This window comes from Diplotaxodon limnothrissa, linkage group LG18, assembly GCF_057381915.1.
Source record: "Diplotaxodon limnothrissa isolate DT_005_m linkage group LG18, D_limnothrissa_male_GT1.1, whole genome shotgun sequence".
Classification (NCBI taxonomy): Eukaryota; Metazoa; Chordata; class Actinopteri; order Cichliformes; family Cichlidae; genus Diplotaxodon; species Diplotaxodon limnothrissa.
This window is the reverse complement of record NC_140613.1, coordinates 2,321,382-2,339,983: the sequence shown is the minus strand read 5'-3', so window position 1 is coordinate 2,339,983 and position 18,602 is coordinate 2,321,382. Positions and strand designations below refer to the sequence as shown.

Here is an 18,602-nt window from a genome sequence, read left to right as displayed (position 1 = left end):
TTCCTCTCTGTGCCCGTGGTATCTGACTCGCTTGCTCCCCCTTGTATTTTAAAGAATCTTTCTTTTTAGCGTGACATTCTGGCGCAACCGCTTTAGTGTCGCCGCGTGTTACATATACAAGTATAAAAGAATAGCTTAAGTGTTTTGTCTTTAACATTTTAGTATGAACTTGTACAAAATGCAGCAAGACATTAAAATCAGTTTTATTGAATATAAAATAGACTGTATCAGATTCACATGGATGCTGGCAGATATCCAAATTTATGACATCGTACCGGACATAAAAAAGTGTTATCACGCCATCTCTAATATGGATATGCTTCACTCCCTGTTTCATTCAGTTTATACCATTTGGTCTTCAATTAGGCTCCATCAGAACGTTTTCACAAGAACTTTCATTTCAGCATAATCCCTTTGATTTGGGTTGTATAGAAATACTTTTTAACTCAGTTTCATGGTCACAATATACTCAATACAATTTATTTTTATTAAATCATATATTTGTAAAGTCAGACATCGTTTGGCTTCTCCACGTCTTTCATTCTCTCCCATCTTTCCACAAATGCCAAGCTCTCAGCTTCAGGCCTGTTTTTAGAATAATCATTAGAAATTATATTTTCTTCTTATTATTAGTTTTTTTAATATCGGTTAAACTTATACCAGGTTATATTTTTATCAGTATCAAGCAATTAAGCACAATTAACCATCAGTAAAACCACATAAATTGTGATTCTGTGTTTAATCATTAATACACTTGATACCTCTTAGTCAAAAACATGTATAATCATGTGTTGGTGACACGTTTCTTATCTTCCACATTCCTGCAGACACAGAACTGCCGAGGTTGAAGCTGGATCATGTGCACACACACATAACATTCAGACATTAGAACAGCCATTTTCACTATTAACATATTAAGCAAAATTATACTTTAATGTATCTTTGATTAAGAATTAAGATCCTTTGCCATTAGCAAATGTGGAAAAGCTCTATTTTAACACTCTGATCATTTTGGATATTGGGGAGGACACAGGCGCAGACAGTACAGGTTTTATTTACAATATATATACATGTGGAGGGGAATCCGGGGTTCCACAGGTCCAGGAAAAGGAAAGTTCAGGAAAAGGGAAGGTTCTCTCACACTCACACTCCACGATTCTACACAGCCAATCATTCATGTCCCAAGCAGCAGGTAGGTCACAGGTCCAGGGAAAAGTGTCTCGCACAATCATCCAGTGATGAGAGGATCTGCGTCCTGGCCTTAAATGGCAAACACAACAGCAGCGTAATGGGAGACAGGTGCGTGAAGCCCACAGTGAGCTCCGCCCAGTCAGAATGACGAGGAAAAGAGAGAGCAAAACAATAAACACATGTGGCCTTGTGGGGCCAGCCAGGCAGACACAGGGACCACGACAGATTACACTGATTACACTACCCTGCTACAGATAGACAATACAGTGCCAACGTCACAAACAGAGTTGGTTGGAGTCACACTCATACAGACACTTGGACACCAAAAAGAACAACATACAGGAAGAAATACCTACAAGCTTTTGTATCAGTCCCTTCAAACATTTTACTAAAAACCAGAACGACTTCAGTATCTGTAACGAATTTGGGCTGTTTCATCAACGACTACATTTGTAGGCAAATCAACATCAGAATTCACACTTTTGTGAAATCTCAGATCAACAGAACCACTGATCTGAAATCAGCTCTCACCTTTCACAGTAACCTGAACAGTAGCTTCAATCATGCCCAGACTAGACATGGCCACACATGTGTAGTTAGCTGACTCTTGAATGTTGGTGAGCTCCAGCACACTGCGCCCTAATGGCATCTCGTCTTCTTTGGACAGGTCCACCAAGCCCATGGTCCACTTGATATATGGCATTGGTGAGCCCACTGCTACACATGTTAGACTGACACTGCTGCCTGCCATCACTTCCTGGTTGGAGGGTAAAACGGAGAATCTGGGCGGGACTCTTCGTACTAACGAAATAAAAAGAAAAAGGAATATGTGAGGTCATTATAATGCTTTTTGTGATGTTATGAATAGTTACGCCCATACAGCATCTTGAGGGCAAAGACTGACTCAGAACAGCTGACAGAATGCAGGGCTGATTGCTTCTGTCCAGATGTGCAGACAAGCACAAAGAGAATAATGGAATAACATAACAAGCACATTTAAAGCAGGTCTCACAGCAGAGTGTGTTATTGGTGGGCGTGAGAACAGCGTTTGATCACTCATCCATAAAACAGCCTCTATGATACACGACTGTATGCTTTTAACGCAATCATGAAATGTTAGCCGAGCCCATCTCTTTCTTACCAAAACACTAATAAGCATTTTATAAGTATAATGAGTGATTTGTCTCCCTGTGTCAGGGGCAGCTAAAGTTATACGAGAAGATGCCATTAAAACACTGTCTGCACATTCCCACAGTAGGGCTTAAATCAAACCATGAGGGGCGAGGGTTTAAAGAGTTGTGTGATTTCATGAGATATCACAATGACCTTATTGATTAACTCCACAAATGAGAGAAACATTTTACCTCGTACGTAGAGATTGGCGGGACCAGAGTAACGCACACCAAGGCTGTTTGTGGCGACACATTCATATTTCCCCTGATCCGACTCCTCACTGTTCTCAATTTGCAGCGCTCCTGTGTAGAGAATTAGTGAATTGAGCTGTTTGATAGTGACTTGCTATCAGTAGCCAACTGTAACCCAGTATAACCCAGTTCATGATCAGACAGGATTACAGGTTTGGCAATAAAATACTTAAAGCAATACAAACATCCAGCAGATCAGGAAATATAAAACATGTCTTCTTTACCTTTCTTTGTTAAGAGATGGTTCATTGCAATGAAGCTGCATTTAAAAAAGAAAAAAAAAACTTTCCTGTGCTCTCATTTTCCCCAACATGAATTTCTGAAAGCCAGTGATTGTTTTGGAAGCACTGTTTTAATTTTCATTAAACATTAATGTATGTAGTGTTTCTGTAATGTTTGAATCCAGTTTGTGCTCCCTCCCAGTCCAGCAAGAAGAGAGGATGTGTGCTTCTGAAATATCTTTGGCTGCAGACACTCGTGCTGAGGAAACAGACTGTATGCAGATCCATCTATTTCAGTTTACAGTGAGTCTGCTCACACCTACAGACTAACCTCATACTGCATAGCGTGAACTTTCCATGAATGTGACAACGTGAAGATGGAGGCTTCATGACTGAAAGAGCCTCTGGTCAGTTTTCTCTTCTAACTCAGCACCAATCTGAACTTGTCACGGTCCTGAGTTATTATTTTTATTAATCTGTGACTTCATGCTTTTTCATTACTAATGTTTTGGTTTCTGTTTTAGTGCTCTAGTCCTTCTTTGATCTGTTAAGTCTAGTTCTTAGGGTTCATTCTGGCGCCTCCATGTTTAGTGTGGGTTTAGTTCTGTCCTCACCTTTGTTCTTGTTCCCCAGTCAGTCGTCTCTCATGTTGCTCCTGTCCCTGTACTCAGTGTTCCCTCTGTGCGGTGTCTAGTGTGGGCCTCTGTGTCTGTCGTGTACTTCCTGTTTTATTTTGACAGTCCTGCTTTATGTTCGGCCTCTGTTCCCCATCTCGTCTGTGTAATTAGTCCCAGCTGTGTTTCCCCTCTCCTTTTCAGACACACACTTTAGTAACAGTGTGTGTGTGTGTGTGTGTGTTAGAGAGTCAACAAAGCAACAAGTCTTTTATACATGTGGAAAATGTCGTGTGCAGTGACTCAGAGTTGGCAAAAATACAGACATTCTGTACTTAAGTAGAAGTACAAATACTACTGTTAAAAACTACTCCAGTAAAGTACTGGTTCAACTTCTTTACTCTAGTAAAGGTGCAGGCTCTGAGATGTACTCAAAGTAATAAAGTAAAAACTATCTCTTTGAATCAGAATGTCTTTATCGTCATTGTTGCAGGTACAATGAAATTAAAAGTGGTCCCCAATCAGTGCATGATCCATAGAAATATGAAAATATAAATAAAAACAATAAATAAATCCCTAATAAGAATAGTATGAGCAAACATTCACATACACCTCCACACACACACACATGCCTCAGTCAGTGCATAGATCATTTCAAGAATGGCGTGATGGACATTTTTTGGTAACAGCATTCTGTTAGGTGTGGCTGTATGCAGACAGGAATAGGACCCAAGGTGCAGACTCCGGAGACAGAACTTAAACCAAAACAGCTTTAATGCTGAACGCAAACATAACATAACTGGAACAAAACTCAAAATAAACTAACACCGGTGGACTGACAAAACACACAGCAAAATAAACGGTAGATCGCGACACGGTCACAGAGAAACACTGGGCTTAAATACACAGAGGGAGCAATCAGGGAATAAGTAACAGGAGGGAAACACAGCTGGGGCAAATCAGAACTGACGAGACCAAAGAAGCGTAACCTGAACACACTGAGATAAGACAGAGACCTTCAAAGTAAAACAGGAAACGCATAACACAGACTGAACAAAGACAAAGACTCGCACGCACTGTAAAAGAGGGAACAGAGACGTGGGACGAGGGCAGACACAGACACTGACTGGACACGGGGATATAGCAACTAAGGATACACAGAGATGCGAACTAGACAAGGGGACACAGCTGACAGGGGAGACAGAGCAGCTAGAGAAGACAGAGACATAAACCATAAGACAGAACTCAAAGAAATCAAAAACTAGAAAGTATAAATAATATCATAAACTCAAAAACATCCTAACACATTCAGACGTGTTATTGTGGTTGGAAAAAGCTGTGTTTGAGTCTATTTGTCCTTGCACTGATTGCTCTGTCCCGTTTCCACGAGGGCAAAGTAGGGTGTGAGGTATCTATTATATTGATCTGAGCTTTTTTAAGACAGCGGGTGTTGTGTAGATCTTCCAGCGTGGCGAGAGGGCAGCCAGTGATCCTTTGCGCGCTGTTAATGATCCCTTGGACTGCTTTCCTCTGAGCCACTGTGCAGCTAGTGTACCACATGCATATGCAATAGGTTAGTACACTCTGGATGGTGGCTCTGTTGGAGGACGTTTCTATTTTTGTGCAAAGCTAACTGAACCTTGTGCTATATTAACATAATAATAAAATAATATTAGAATATGGGAACACAAATTTTTGTCTAACTTCTTTTAATTCTAATTATACTCAGCTTGAATCTGGAGAAAAAGAAGAAAAATGTATATCTCTATTTTCTGTTGCCTCCATTGTACAGGGGGCTGTGACTATAAACAGGAAAATGATTCGGGAAGAGGTTAAAGTGGATGCAGCAGGTGGGGGAAACCTAGAATCAGCTGTAGTGGCTCAGCGTGGGGAAAAGAATCATAACTCAGTCATTCGATTGAGAGGTCCAGTAGATTTTCTTAGTGTGCAGCTGACCTGCTGCTGTGGACGTACACAGCTGAATTCAACCAGATGTCAGCAGATGTTTCATGAGTTGGCTGATTTCATCCTGTACACTGACAGTACACTGTTTATGCTGTGTGTTTTCTAGATTGTATAAAGTTTCTATGAAGGTGGAATTCGGTGACTGAATCTCAATCTCTGGATGACATAATGACATCAGATGAACTCATGAATGAATCAAACAATGTCTGAAAATGCTGCTTATAACTGTGGAAACTTGAACTGCATTGGTGGCACAAAAGCCTGATCAGCTTCCAGCTTGAATCTTTTCCATCAGGTGAAAATGTCTTTATCTGTATATCTGTAAGGTTACAGACGCAGTCATCGCTGTCAAAGACGTTATTCCAACATCCGCGTTACTTTTAAAGTGGCAGCTGTCCTGATTTGACCAATAAAATTCACAAAAAGAATTCATGCAAATAATCAAAGTGAACTTAAATAAAACATTCATGCCTTTAATGGTGAAAGTGAATAAAAGAAATGGTACGGGAACAAAGATGTGAAAGCTGCTTTGCAACATTCTCAGTATGCCACGCAAATTCAAACCTTAGAGATATTAAATCAGATCATTTTAAAGTCTACCTGAGCGAAGCTGTTTGAGGCGCCCGTCGCTGCTGCTGATATTCACAGGAAGCATGTCCTTGAACCACGAGATCTCTGGGTCTGGGTTTCCACTGGCAGAGCACAGCATTGTGGCAGTTCTGCTTTTTTCAACAACTTTAAGCTGGGGGCCCATATCAATGAAGGGAAAGCCATGGGGGATGTTGTTCTCTGAAAAATTGCAAAAGGCAGGTTAGGATGTTGAGCTGGTAAAGACAAAGGCAGCAAATATATTTCAGATGCCACAAAATTAGTGCAAGAGCAGAAGATACCAAAGAGTGATACTTTAGATCTGCTGCTCTTTGTGATGAGGTTGGAAAGTAGAATTGTGTTTGTAACTGATGATAATGGTGAGTTATTAACAACACAAGGAGTCTGAAGTTTAGACAGAAGAAGGATCATTTCAGTCTGCCTCTGATGCTTACAAAGCTGCCTTAGGCTTACAGTACAGTAACTAACCAATAAGCCATCTTATGATAACCAACGTAACAGAACAACAGAATACAGAACTTAAACCAAAATTTATGATTCACGTCTTTTTCCCTAAAACACTGACCCTGAACTGATATTCTACTCTTTTAGTCCCTCTTTAAACTCTGGCACTCTCCTGTTTTTTTTTCTGGTGTTTGTTTGTTTGTTTGTTTGTTTGTTTGTTTGTTTGTTTGTTTGTTTGTTTGTCTGTTTGTTTGTTGGGGGGGGGTCACAGTATTTCTTATATTTTGATCATTTAAATCATGTGATTCTTCTAAAAGAAATTCTCCTGCTATTCTCCTTATTAAATGTGAGAAAACCACCATGGAAATCTGCATCTGTAAATCTGTAATTGTAATATGTTTGTCTGAAATAGGTCTCTCTTGTAAATGATGCACTGAGTCTCAATGTGACCTGTATACATAAATGTAAGTAAATAAAATAAAATAAAACATTTGGTCTTCATTGAAACTGATATACACGGTGTATTTCATTGAGGTCAGTGGAAACCATAATCATTACGCTAATTATTATTAATTAATTAATTCATAATAATTCATTAATGGTTAATTAATTAATGACACTTCTAATACCAGGTGTCCACAGATTTTGGAGCTCTGTTGCATGAATGAATATTTGCTTTTGGGGGCGGGGGAGAAAAAAAAGTTTTAAAATAGGACCACAGTGAAAGTTTAAAAAAACAGGATCCATTTTTACCTTCCAGCACTTCAAGGCTGGCACTGACGTTGACCTCGCCTGCACTATTGCTGGCGATGCACTTGTAAATGGCTGCATCTCTGTATACGCGCAGCGGCTGGATCCGCAGCACCGACCCCAAACCTCCATCAAATTCAATCACCTAGAAGAGCCACAGTAAATGGGAGGAGAGTTATTTTTCAAGGCTTCTTTTTCTTTTAGACAACGTTGGCTTCATTACAAGATTTCAATAAAATCCAGTCGTCCTTGCAGACTACACAGAGCTTTGTCTTTCTTATGTCAAAGTAATTAAATAAATGTTTATAATAAATAAACAAACAGCGTGATTCACTGTGGGGGCTGTGTGAATTCGTTTTTATGCTTAGCAATGTAAAAGTCATGCATCAGCACCCACCTCAAATCGCTGGCTGCTGACCTTCTTGCCTATCTTGAACCAGGTGATTCTGGGTTTTGGCTCTCCTCTGGCCTGGCACACAAATGAAGCAACTCCACCCGAGATGCCCGTCTGATTCACAGGAAATGTGATGAAACTTGGAGGGCCTGATGAAGATGACGTGACAGGACAAATAAGTTACTGACAGACATGGAGGTTCAGAGTGATGGGAGACCTTGTCTGTGGGTGTCACTATTCTCCACACACAGGACACCTGAGAAAACCCAGAGAAGCGCTGCTGCTTCACCTGCAGCTCAGTCATGAGACACACGTCCAGTCTGTGTGTTAGTGTCACACTCTTGTCTTTGTTTTGACACAGTGTTTAAACCAAAACAAAGTTTAACATTAAACTTTTTAACATTAAAAATGTTTTGTATAACGATGAAACACAATTTTGTGTGATCAGGTAACTGACTGAGCATCTCCCAAAATTAGGAAAAGGCCACTACCACGTCCCAATATGTCAAGGTCAAAGACAAACACCTGAGACAGCAAACACATACAGAAGAGAGGTACACAGACATCAGCAAACAAACTTACCACATCTCTGCACACAGGCTGCTCAGAACATTAATGGAGGAGCCAGAGAGTTGATTCTGTTCTAACTTCTACTCTGTTTGTTGTGTTTTAAGTGGCAGAAACATTTAATTTACCTATGTGACTTCTTCAGCCTAAGAGACTGAAAATGCAACATCAACTTGCAAAGAATCAACTTTCTGTGCTTTCCTTCCCTCTGTGACTGAGCATGTGTCAGGACATTGAGGCAAGCATCAGTTCAGAAACGTAAAACACTATGAATCCATTTCAGCTGCATTGGTGAAAATTAGGGCAACAACATGTATACTGAGAAGACAAGAGCAAGGCAAAGCCCCATATTGGGGAGGACACAGGCGCAGACAGTACAGGTTTTATTTACAATATATATACATGTGGAGGGGAATCCGGGGTTCCACAGGTCCAGGAAAAGGAAAGTTCAGGAAAAGGGAAGGTTCTCTCACACTCACACTCCACGATTCTACACAGCCAATCATTCATGTCCCAAGCAGCAGGTAGGTCACAGGTCCAGGGAAAAGTGTCTCGCACAATCATCCAGTGATGAGAGGATCTGCGTCCTGGCCTTAAATGGCAAACACAACAGCAGCGTAATGGGAGACAGGTGCGTGAAGCCCACAGTGAGCTCCGCCCAGTCAGAATGACGAGGAAAAGAGAGAGCAAAACAATAAACACATGTGGCCTTGTGGGGCCAGCCAGGCAGACACAGGGACCACGACAGATTACACTGATTACACTACTCTGCTACAGATAGACAATACAGTGCCAACGTCACAAACACAGAGTTGGTTGGAGTCACACTCATACAGACACTTGGACACCAAAAAGAACAACATACAGGAAGAAATACCTACAAGCTTTTGTATCAGTCCCTTCAAACATTTTACTAAAAACCAGAACGACTTCAGTATCTGTAACGAATTTGGGCTGTTTCATCAACGACTACATTTGTAGGCAAATCAACATCAGAATTCACACTTTTGTGAAATCTCAGATCAACAGAACCACTGATCTGAAATCAGCTCTCACCTTTCACAGTAACCTGAACAGTAGCTTCAATCATGCCCAGACTAGACATGGCCACACATGTGTAGTTAGCTGACTCTTGAATGTTGGTGAGCTCCAGCACACTGCGCCCTAATGGCATCTCGTCTTCTTTGGACAGGTCCACCAAGCCCATGGTCCACTTGATATATGGCATTGGTGAGCCCACTGCTACACATGTTAGACTGACACTGCTGCCTGCCATCACTTCCTGGTTGGAGGGTAAAACGGAGAATCTGGGCGGGACTCTTCGTACTAACGAAATAAAAAGAAAAAGGAATATGTGAGGTCATTATAATGCTTTTTGTGATGTTATGAATAGTTACGCCCATACAGCATCTTGAGGGCAAAGACTGACTCAGAACAGCTGACAGAATGCAGGGCTGATTGCTTCTGTCCAGATGTGCAGACAAGCACAAAGAGAATAATGGAATAACATAACAAGCACATTTAAAGCAGGTCTCACAGCAGAGTGTGTTATTGGTGGGCGTGAGAACAGCGTTTGATCACTCATCCATAAAACAGCCTCTATGATACACGACTGTATGCTTTTAACGAAATCATGAAATGTTAGCCGAGCCCATCTCTTTCTTACCAAAACACGAATAAGCATTTTATAAGTATAATGAGTGATTTGTCTCCCTGTGTCAGGGGCAGCTAAAGTTATACGAGAAGATGCCATTAAAACACTGTCTGCACATTCCCACAGTAGGGCTTAAATCAAACCATGAGGGGCGAGGGTTTAAAGAGTTGTGTGATTTCATGAGATATCACAATGACCTTAATGATTAACTCCACAAATGAGAGAAACATTTTACCTCGTACGTAGAGATTGGCGGGACCAGAGTAACGCACACCAAGGCTGTTTGTGGCGACACATTCATATTTCCCCTGATCCGACTCCTCACTGTTCTCAATTTGCAGCGCTCCTGTGTAGAGAATTAGTGAATTGAGCTGTTTGATAGTGACTTGCTAGAGAGTCAGTAGCCAACTGTAACCCAGTATAACCCAGTTCATGATCAGACAGGATTACAGGTTTGGCAATAAAATACTTAAAGCAATACAAACATCCAGCAGATCAGGAAATATAAAACATGTCTTCTTTACCTTTCTTTGTTAAGAGATGGTTCATTGCAATGAAGCTGCATTTAAAAAAGAAAAAAAAAAACCTTTCCTGTGCTCTCATTTTCCCCAACATGAATTTCTGAAAGCCAGTGATTGTTTTGGAAGTGCTGCAAGATGTTTTAATTTTCATTAAACATTAATGTATGTAGTGTTTCTGTAATGTCTGAATCCAGTTTGTGCTCCCTCCCAGTCCAGCAAGAAGAGAGGATGTGTGCTTCTGAAATATCTTTGGCTGCAGACACTCGTGCTGAGGAAACAGACTGTATGCAGATCCATCTATTTCAGTTTACAGTGAGTCTGCTCACACCTACAGACTAACCTCATACTGCATAGCGTGAACTTTCCATGAATGTGACAACGTGAAGATGGAGGCTTCATGACTGAAAGAGCCTCTGGTCAGTTTTCTCTTCTAACTCAGCACCAATCTGAACTTGTCACGGTCCTGAGTTATTATTTTTATTAATCTGTGACTTCATGCTTTTTCATTACTAATGTTTTGGTTTCTGTTTTAGTGCTCTAGTCCTTCTTTGATCTGTTAAGTCTAGTTCTTAGGGTTCATTCTGGCGCCTCCATGTTTAGTGTGGGTTTAGTTCTGTCCTCACCTTTGTTCTTGTTCCCCAGTCAGTCGTCTCTCATGTTGCTCCTGTCCCTGTACTCAGTGTTCCCTCTGTGCGGTGTCTAGTGTGGGCCTCTGTGTCTGTCGTGTACTTCCTGTTTTATTTTGACAGTCCTGCTTTATGTTCGGCCTCTGTTCCCCATCTCGTCTGTGTAATTAGTCCCAGCTGTGTTTCCCTTCTCATTTTCAGACACACACTTTAGTAACAGTGTGTGTGTGTGTGTGTGTGTGTGTGTGTTAGAGAGTCAACAAAGCAACAAGTCTTTTATACATGTGGAAAATGTTGTGTGGAGTGACTCAGAGTTACAGACATTCTGTACTTAAGTAGAAGTACAAATACTACTGTTAAAAACTACTCCAGTAAAGTACTGGTTCAACTTCTTTACTCTAGTAAAGGTGCAGGCTCTGAGATGTACTCAAAGTAATAAAGTAAAAACTATCTCTTTGAATCAGAATGTCTTTATCGTCATTGTTGCAGGTACAATGAAATTAAAAGTGGTCCCCAATCAGTGCATGATCCATAGAAATACGAAAATATAAATAAAAACAATAAAACTGATTAAAAATCAATAAATAAATCCCTAATAAGAATAGTATGAGCAAACATTCACATACACCTCCACACACACATGCCTCAGTCAGTGCATAGATCATTTCAAGAATGGCGTGATGGACATGTTTTAGTAACAGCATTCAGACGTGTTATTGTGGTTGGAAAAAGCTGTGTTTGAGTCTATTTGTCCTTGCACTGATTGCTCTGTCCCGTTTCCACGAGGGCAAAGTAGGGTGTGAGGTATCTATTATATTGATCTGAGTTTTTTTAAGACAGCGGGTGTTGTGTAGATCTTCCAGCGTGGCGAGAGGGCAGCCAGTGATCCTTTGCACGCTGTTAATGATCCCTTGGACTGCTTTCCTCTGAGCCACTGTGCAGCTAGTGTACCACATGCATATGCAATAGGTTAGTACACTCTGGATGGTGGCTCTGTTGGAGGACGTTTCTATTTTTGTGCAAAGCTAACTGAACCTTGTGCTATATTAACATAATAATAAAATAATATTAGAATATGGGAACACAAATTTTTGTCTAACTTCTTTTAATTCTAATTATACTCGGCTTGAATCTGGAGAAAAAGAAGAAAAATGTATATCTCTATTTTCTGTTGCCTCCATTGTACAGGGGGCTGTGACTATAAACAGGAAAATGATTCGGGAAGAGGTTAAAGTGGATTCAGCAGGTGGGGGAAACCTAGAATCAGCTGTAGTGGCTCAGCGTGGGGAAAAGAATCATAACTCAGTCATTCGATTGAGAGGTCCAGTAGATTTTCTTAGTGTGCAGCTGACCTGCTGCTGTGGACGTACACAGCTGAATTCAACCAGATGTCAGCAGATGTTTCATGAGTTGGCTGATTTCATCCTGTACACTGACAGTACACTGTTTATGCTGTGTGTTTTCTAGATTGTATAAAGTTTCTATGAAGGTGGAATTCGGTGACTGAATCTCAATCTCTAGATGACATAATGACATCAGATGAACTCATGAATGAATCAAACAATGTCTGAAAATGCTGCCTATAACTGTGGAAACTTGAACTGCATTGGTGGCACAAAAGCCTGATCAGCTTCCAGCTTGAATCTTTTCCATCAGGTGAAAATGTCTTTATCTGTATATCTGTAAGGTTGCAGACGCAGTCATCGCTGTCAAAGACGTTATTCCAACATCCGCGTTACTTTTAAAGTGGCAGCTGTCCTGATTTGACCAATAAAATTCACAAAAAGAATTCATGCAAATAATCAAAGTGAACTTAAATAAAACATTCATGCCTTTAATGGTGAAAGTGAATAAAAGAAATGGTACGGGAACAAAGATCTGAAAGCTGCTTTGCAACATTCTCAGTATGCCACGCAAATTCAAACCTTAGAGATATTAAATCAGATCATTTTAAAGTCTACCTGAGCGAAGCTGTTTGAGGCGCCCGTCGCTGCTGCTGATATTCACAGGAAGCATGTCCTTGAACCACGAGATCTCTGGGTCTGGGTTTCCACTGGCAGAGCACAGCATTGTGGCAGTTCTGCTTTTTTCAACAACTTTAAGCTGGGGGCCCATATCAATGAAGGGAAAGCCATGGGGGATGTTGTTCTCTGAAAAATTGCAAAAGGCAGGTTAGGATGTTGAGCTGGTAAAGACAAAGGCAGCAAATATATTTCAGATGCCACAAAATTAGTGCAAGAGCAGAAGATACCAAAGAGTGATACTTTAGATCTGCTGCTCTTTGTGATGAGGTTGGAAAGTAGAATTGTGTTTGTAACTGATGATAATGGTGAGTTATTAACAACACAAGGAGTCTGAAGTTTAGACAGAAGAAGGATCATTTCAGTCTGCCTCTGATGCTTACAAAGCTGCCTTAGGCTTACAGTACAGTAACTAACCAATAAGCCATCTTATGATAACCAACGTAACAGAACAACAGAATACAGAACTTAAACCAAAATTTATGATTCACGTTTTTTTCCCTAAAACACTGACCCTGAACTGATATTCTACTCTTTTAGTCCCTCTTTAAACTCTGGCACTCTCCTGTTTTTTTCTGGTGTTTGTTTGTTTGTTTGTTTGGGGGGTTGTAGTATTTCTTATATTTTATAGAAGACATTTTTAAAAATGTCTTCTGAAAGAAATTCTCCTGCTATTCTCCTTATTAAATGTGAGAAAACCACCATGGAAATCTGCATCTGTAAATCTGTAATTGTAATATGTTTGTCTGAAATAGGTCTCTCTTGTAAATGATGCACTGAGTCTCAATGTGACCTGTAAACATAAATGTAAGTAAATAAAATGAAATTTTATTTAAAACATTTGGTCTTCATTGAATCTGACAATCACTGTATTTCATTGATGTCAGTGGAAACCATAATCATTAGGTTTTCATTTATATTGTTACATTAGGATATATCAGCTCCGTTGTGACACTGCTAATACCAGATAGATTTTGGAGCTGTTGCATGAATGAATATTTGCTTTTGGGGGGAAAAAAAGTATAAAATCTTAAAAAAATCCTAAAACCTTAAAAAAAAAAAAAAAAACAGGATCCATTTTTACCTTCCAGCACTTCAAGGCTGGCACTGACGTTGACCTCGCCTGCACTATTGCTGGCGATGCACTTGTAAATGGCTGCATCTCTGTATACGCGCAGCGGCTGGATCCGCAGCACCGACCCCAAACCTCCATCAAATTCAATCACCTAGAAGAGCCACAGTAAACAGGAGGAGAGTTATTTTTCAAGGCTTCTTTTTCTTTTAGACAACGTTGGCTTCATTACAAGATTTCAATAAAATCCAGTCGTCCTTGCAGACTACACAGAGCTTTGTCTTTCTTATGTCAAAGTAATTAAATAAATGTTTATAATAAATAAACAAACAGCGTGATTCACTGTGGGGGCTCTGTGAATTCGTTTTTATGCTTAGCAATGTTAGAGTCATGCATCAGCACCCACCTCAAATCGCTGGCTGCTGACCTTCTTGCCTATCTTGAACCAGGTGATTCTGGGTTTTGGCTCTCCTCTGGCCTGGCACACAAATGAAGCAACTCCACCCGAGATGCCCGTCTGATTCACAGGAAATGTGATGAAACTTGGAGGGCCTGATGAAGATGACGTGACAGGACAAATAAGTTACTGACAGACATGGAGGTTCAGAGTGATGGGAGACCTTGTCTGTGGGTGTCCCTATTCTCCACACACAGGACACCTGAGAAAACCCAGAGAAGCGCTGCTGCTTCACCTGCAGCTCAGTCATGAGACACACGTCCAGTCTGTGTGTTAGTGTCACACTCTTGTCTTTGTTTTGACACAGTGTTTAAACCAAAACAAAGTTTAACATTAAACTTTTTAACATTAAAAATGTTTTGTATAAAGATGAAACACAATTTTGTGTGATCAGGTAACTGACTGAGCATCTCCCAAAATTAGGAAAAGGCCACTACTATGTTATAATGCTGTACTATCTCAGAGACACCTCCAGCTCTTTAGAGTTTTACAGGACATCATGACTGTGCACATGACAACACAGTCTGTGATTCATTGTCTGTGATGCTCCTGTTGTCCTGCAGCAATGCTGAAACCAGGACAGTGTAGAATGTTTGAGTGAGTGCTCTGCTGCAGAACTCTCTAACTAAGTTCATTTTGAAAGCTTTTACCTTAAATGCTTACACTGAGCTTCAGCCAGAGGCTTACCTTGGCTTTCCTGCAAGTTAAAAGCCAGACTGAAAAAGAAAACAAAACAAAACAAACACAGGAACAAAAACTGAAGTGTTTCTGGGGACACAATAACCTGACGGACCAGACCTGGACATGACAAACTAACAGTAAATGGCTAATAGCAAGCATGTATATGTGCATTATATGAATCATGTGATTAATATACACATTACTTTGAACCTTTTCTCCTCATAACACTAATGAACCGTCTTCTTCTCCTCAACGAGTCTCAGTGCGGTCCTTTGTATGTCTTGGTGCCAGTTCAGGGTCTGCCGGTGTATAGACCGGGTCCTCGAAGACCACGAAGGCCAGAAGTGAGAGGCTGTGAAATCGGACAATCTAGCCCACAAAGCGCCCCTCCGACAGCCAAACCCATCTGTTCTCTGATTGGATTGTTACATTTGTGATTGACATTGACCAATCAGATGAAAGGAAGAAAAAAAGGGTCACAATTTGTACTTGTAACTTGCAGGGGGTTTTTTTGTCCACACACAAATCATTTTTACACATACAAATCCTGATTTACAAGTACAAAATATTTATGACCACATTTTGAGCCCATAGAGTTTGTCTCCAAACAAACAACATCCTGTATATGGACACATTGATCAAAGAAAGTATGGAAATAAAGTATAAGCACATCTAAATATGGAACTGTTTGTCAAACATGATTTGGACACAAATTGGGGAATAATTGGCGTTTCAAATTTACATTATGAACGAACGAGCTTCAGGTGAACTCCCTGTTTTTGTTGAACTTGTACATTCAATAGAACAGCTCGCATCAGACTATTTTTCTGTACTGCACTCTATGTTTTTGCCCAGTGTTTGGGTTCTAAGTAGGTTTTAAAAAACCTAAATCAACATCTTTTTAGTCTAAAGAAGTTCAGGAAATCCTTTTAAATGTATGACCTGACATCTTAGACACCACAAAAGACAACACAATACATGCTTTAAAGGATGGAGCAGTTCCCATAGTCAGGTGGGAAACAGGAGGGGATTGGCTCTTAATTATATTACAGTGACCCTATGACAGCAGTATAGGTGAGGTCCCCAACCCCGTCCCCACTGGGCGGTGCTGCCTGGCTGTCCCCGACACCCAGAGGTACCACAAAAGTAAAAGTCTAATGGAGCGCTTTCTGCTGTGCAGTGTGAGTCTGTTCTACACACTCCACGGCATGAAGGTTTGTTCTCTTCATGTAATCAGTCAAAGTGCAACAAATTAGTGCAATAAGTTGAACATTAAATATCTATATCATTCCTTTAAATGAACAGAGCTCCTTGAAATCTGCTGCAGGTGAGCCACTGATCACTGCACTAATTACAGCATAAAATGCACTTTGTGTCAAAATACTCATGAAGCATAATGTTTTATTGGATGATGATAAGGTGTAAATGAGGACACTTACTCTCTGCCAGAGACGAGAACAGCATGCAGCTGAGTGAAAACAGGACCAGCAGCCCCCCTCGGGGGCGAGGGGACCCTGCCAGGTGAATATTACACACCATGTTAGAAACTGTTTCTGCTCAGTCCCCTGCTGGCCACGTCCCAATATGTCAAGGTCAAAGACAAACACCTGAGACAGCAAACACATACAGAAGAGAGGTACACAGACATCAGCAATCAAACTTACCACATCTCTGCACACAGGCTGCTCAAAACATTAAGGGAGGAGCCAGAGAGTTGATTCTGTTCTAACTTCTATTCTGTATGTTGTGTTTTCAGTGGGAGAAACATTTAATTTACCTATGTGACTTCTTCAGCCTTAGAGACTGAAAATGCAACATCAACGTGCAAAGAATCAACTTTCTCTGCTTTCCTTCCCTCTGTGACTGAGCATGTGTCAGGACACTGAGGCAAGCATCAGCTCAGAGACATAAACCACTATGAATCCATTTCAGCTGCATTGGTGCAAATTAGGGCAACAACATGTATACTGAGAAGACAAGGGCAAGGCAAAGTCCCATAGTGGTAACACTCTGCTCTTATCCCTCCTGACTTTTCTCTGGTTTACTTTTTGTTATTGTCCTCTTCTCTGCTGATGGCATGAGAGAGTATCTGCAGCAGATTCAAGCTCCACAAGTTTTCTGCAGGGAGGAAGAGGAGGAGCGTTGCCAGAGCCCTACAAAGTGACCTCCACCTACTGAAGCTACTGAGGCATGTTTCTGAGGGTACTCAGGTCTATACTGAGGAAACGTGACAGACATGAAGGAGTCTGGAGGCACAAACATGACCAGTTTCGTGGTGGTCAGTGATGGCCTGGGGAAAGGAATGGTTGTGTTAGGCTGTGGAAGAAGATCTCAGAGCATCTTTGTGACCTCAAAGAGTGAAATGGAAATCAATGATTTTGATTCTGACTATATATTTCTTCCGTTTGTGTAAATTTTGGACTCTGTTCTCTCATTGATCACACTCAGCATACCATCAGGTGTCTCACTCTCTGTGCAGGTGGAGAGAGCAGAGCTGTCACGATGCCAGAAATGTGGTAATCACAGAATTACACAATACACCAAACCTGACTTTCACATGATGATCACAAGTACATAAGTATCAGGTTATTTAAGTCTTTTTAAATCACTGCTGCATTTATTTCAATATTTTCTCTATCAATAATTTTGTGGCAGAAACATTTTTGTCACATTTTTGTCAAAATGTTTAACACAAAAAGTCTTTATACTTCAGAGAAGTTTTAAATTTTCTGATTATAATTTGGGACACAGATGTTGAAATAATGCGGATACTGGTCAAAGCAGCCGTTTCTTTCTGTAAAACCAAACACACAGAAACTATCATATAACACTGTCAGCTGTGATTATGCTAGAAACTGCCAACACATGTTCATCCACACTGTGATTGTTCGGTCATTAAAATGTTAAAGTTAAAATTTTCCTGTTAGTAAAAGTTCTGGTTATAAACGCGTCATGTGTTTGATCCCAGAGGAGAAGCTGTATATGTTTAGAAAAGCATAAAACATGTAACTGTTAACAGTTTAAATCATTTTATAAATATTTGCATGTAAAACAAACAAATGTGAGATGTTGATTCCTGCCAGCAGAAACCAGCACAGGCTGCTTCATGTGGACTGGAACTAATAACTGCTTTGATATTAGTTCGGGGGAGTTGTTCACAGTCTAAAAAGTAATTCAGAGGCTTAGTAAATATCACGATGAATATAAGTTTTTTGTTTTGTTTTTTTTTTTGTTTTTTTTGTTTTTTTTTGAAGTGACATCAGAAACAGCAGCATGTGACATCACGTGATGGCGGAGCTTCAGTTCATCCTTTGTCATCTTTTTTTTTTTTTTTTTTTTTTTTTTTTTTTAATAGGACAGGGGGAAAGAATGAAAGAAAGAGGGGGAGAGG

The 18,602-nt window shown here is 40.4% G+C and overlaps 1 protein-coding gene across 3 annotated transcripts; it reads right to left on the bottom strand.

Moving 5' to 3' along the window:
* Window positions 1–227: 227 nt before the first annotated feature.
* Window positions 228–17,950, bottom strand: LOC146612779 (receptor-type tyrosine-protein phosphatase F-like). 3 transcript variants are annotated; one of them, XM_085377402.1, is made up of 12 exons: window positions 16,989–17,950; window positions 16,651–16,818; window positions 14,480–14,625; window positions 14,086–14,227; window positions 12,942–13,130; window positions 10,069–10,179; window positions 9,236–9,505; window positions 7,616–7,761; window positions 7,222–7,363; window positions 6,016–6,204; window positions 2,556–2,666; window positions 228–1,992 (listed from the first exon to the last, which is right to left on the bottom strand). In XM_085377402.1, the coding sequence occupies exons 2-12, from the start codon at window positions 16,748–16,750 to the stop codon at window positions 1,712–1,714; spliced, it is 1,827 nt and encodes a 608-aa protein (XP_085233528.1). In that variant the 5' UTR covers window positions 16,751–16,818; window positions 16,989–17,950; the 3' UTR covers window positions 228–1,711. The 3 variants fall into 3 exon arrangements, with proteins under 3 accessions (XP_085233528.1, XP_085233527.1, XP_085233529.1); XM_085377401.1 differs by lacking the exon at window positions 16,989–17,950 and having other exon boundaries at window positions 14,669–16,718; XM_085377403.1 differs by lacking the exons at window positions 14,086–14,227; window positions 14,480–14,625 and having other exon boundaries at window positions 16,651–17,950.
* Window positions 17,951–18,602: the final 652 nt, after the last annotated feature.

Excerpts from the sequence above, each read along its gene's own strand:
- LOC146612779 (XM_085377401.1), bottom strand. The coding sequence starts at position 14,780 with ATGACTGAGCTGCAGGTGAAGCAGCAGCGCTTCTCTGGGTTTTCTCAG. Across the intron at positions 7,364-7,615 it reads TCAGCAGCCAGCGATTTGAG|GTGATTGAATTTGATGGAGG; the intron begins GTGGGTGCTGAT and ends TGGCTCTTCTAG. Across the intron at positions 2,667-6,015 it reads CCTCAAACAGCTTCGCTCAG|GAGCGCTGCAAATTGAGAAC; the intron begins GTAGACTTTAAA and ends TTCTCTACACAG.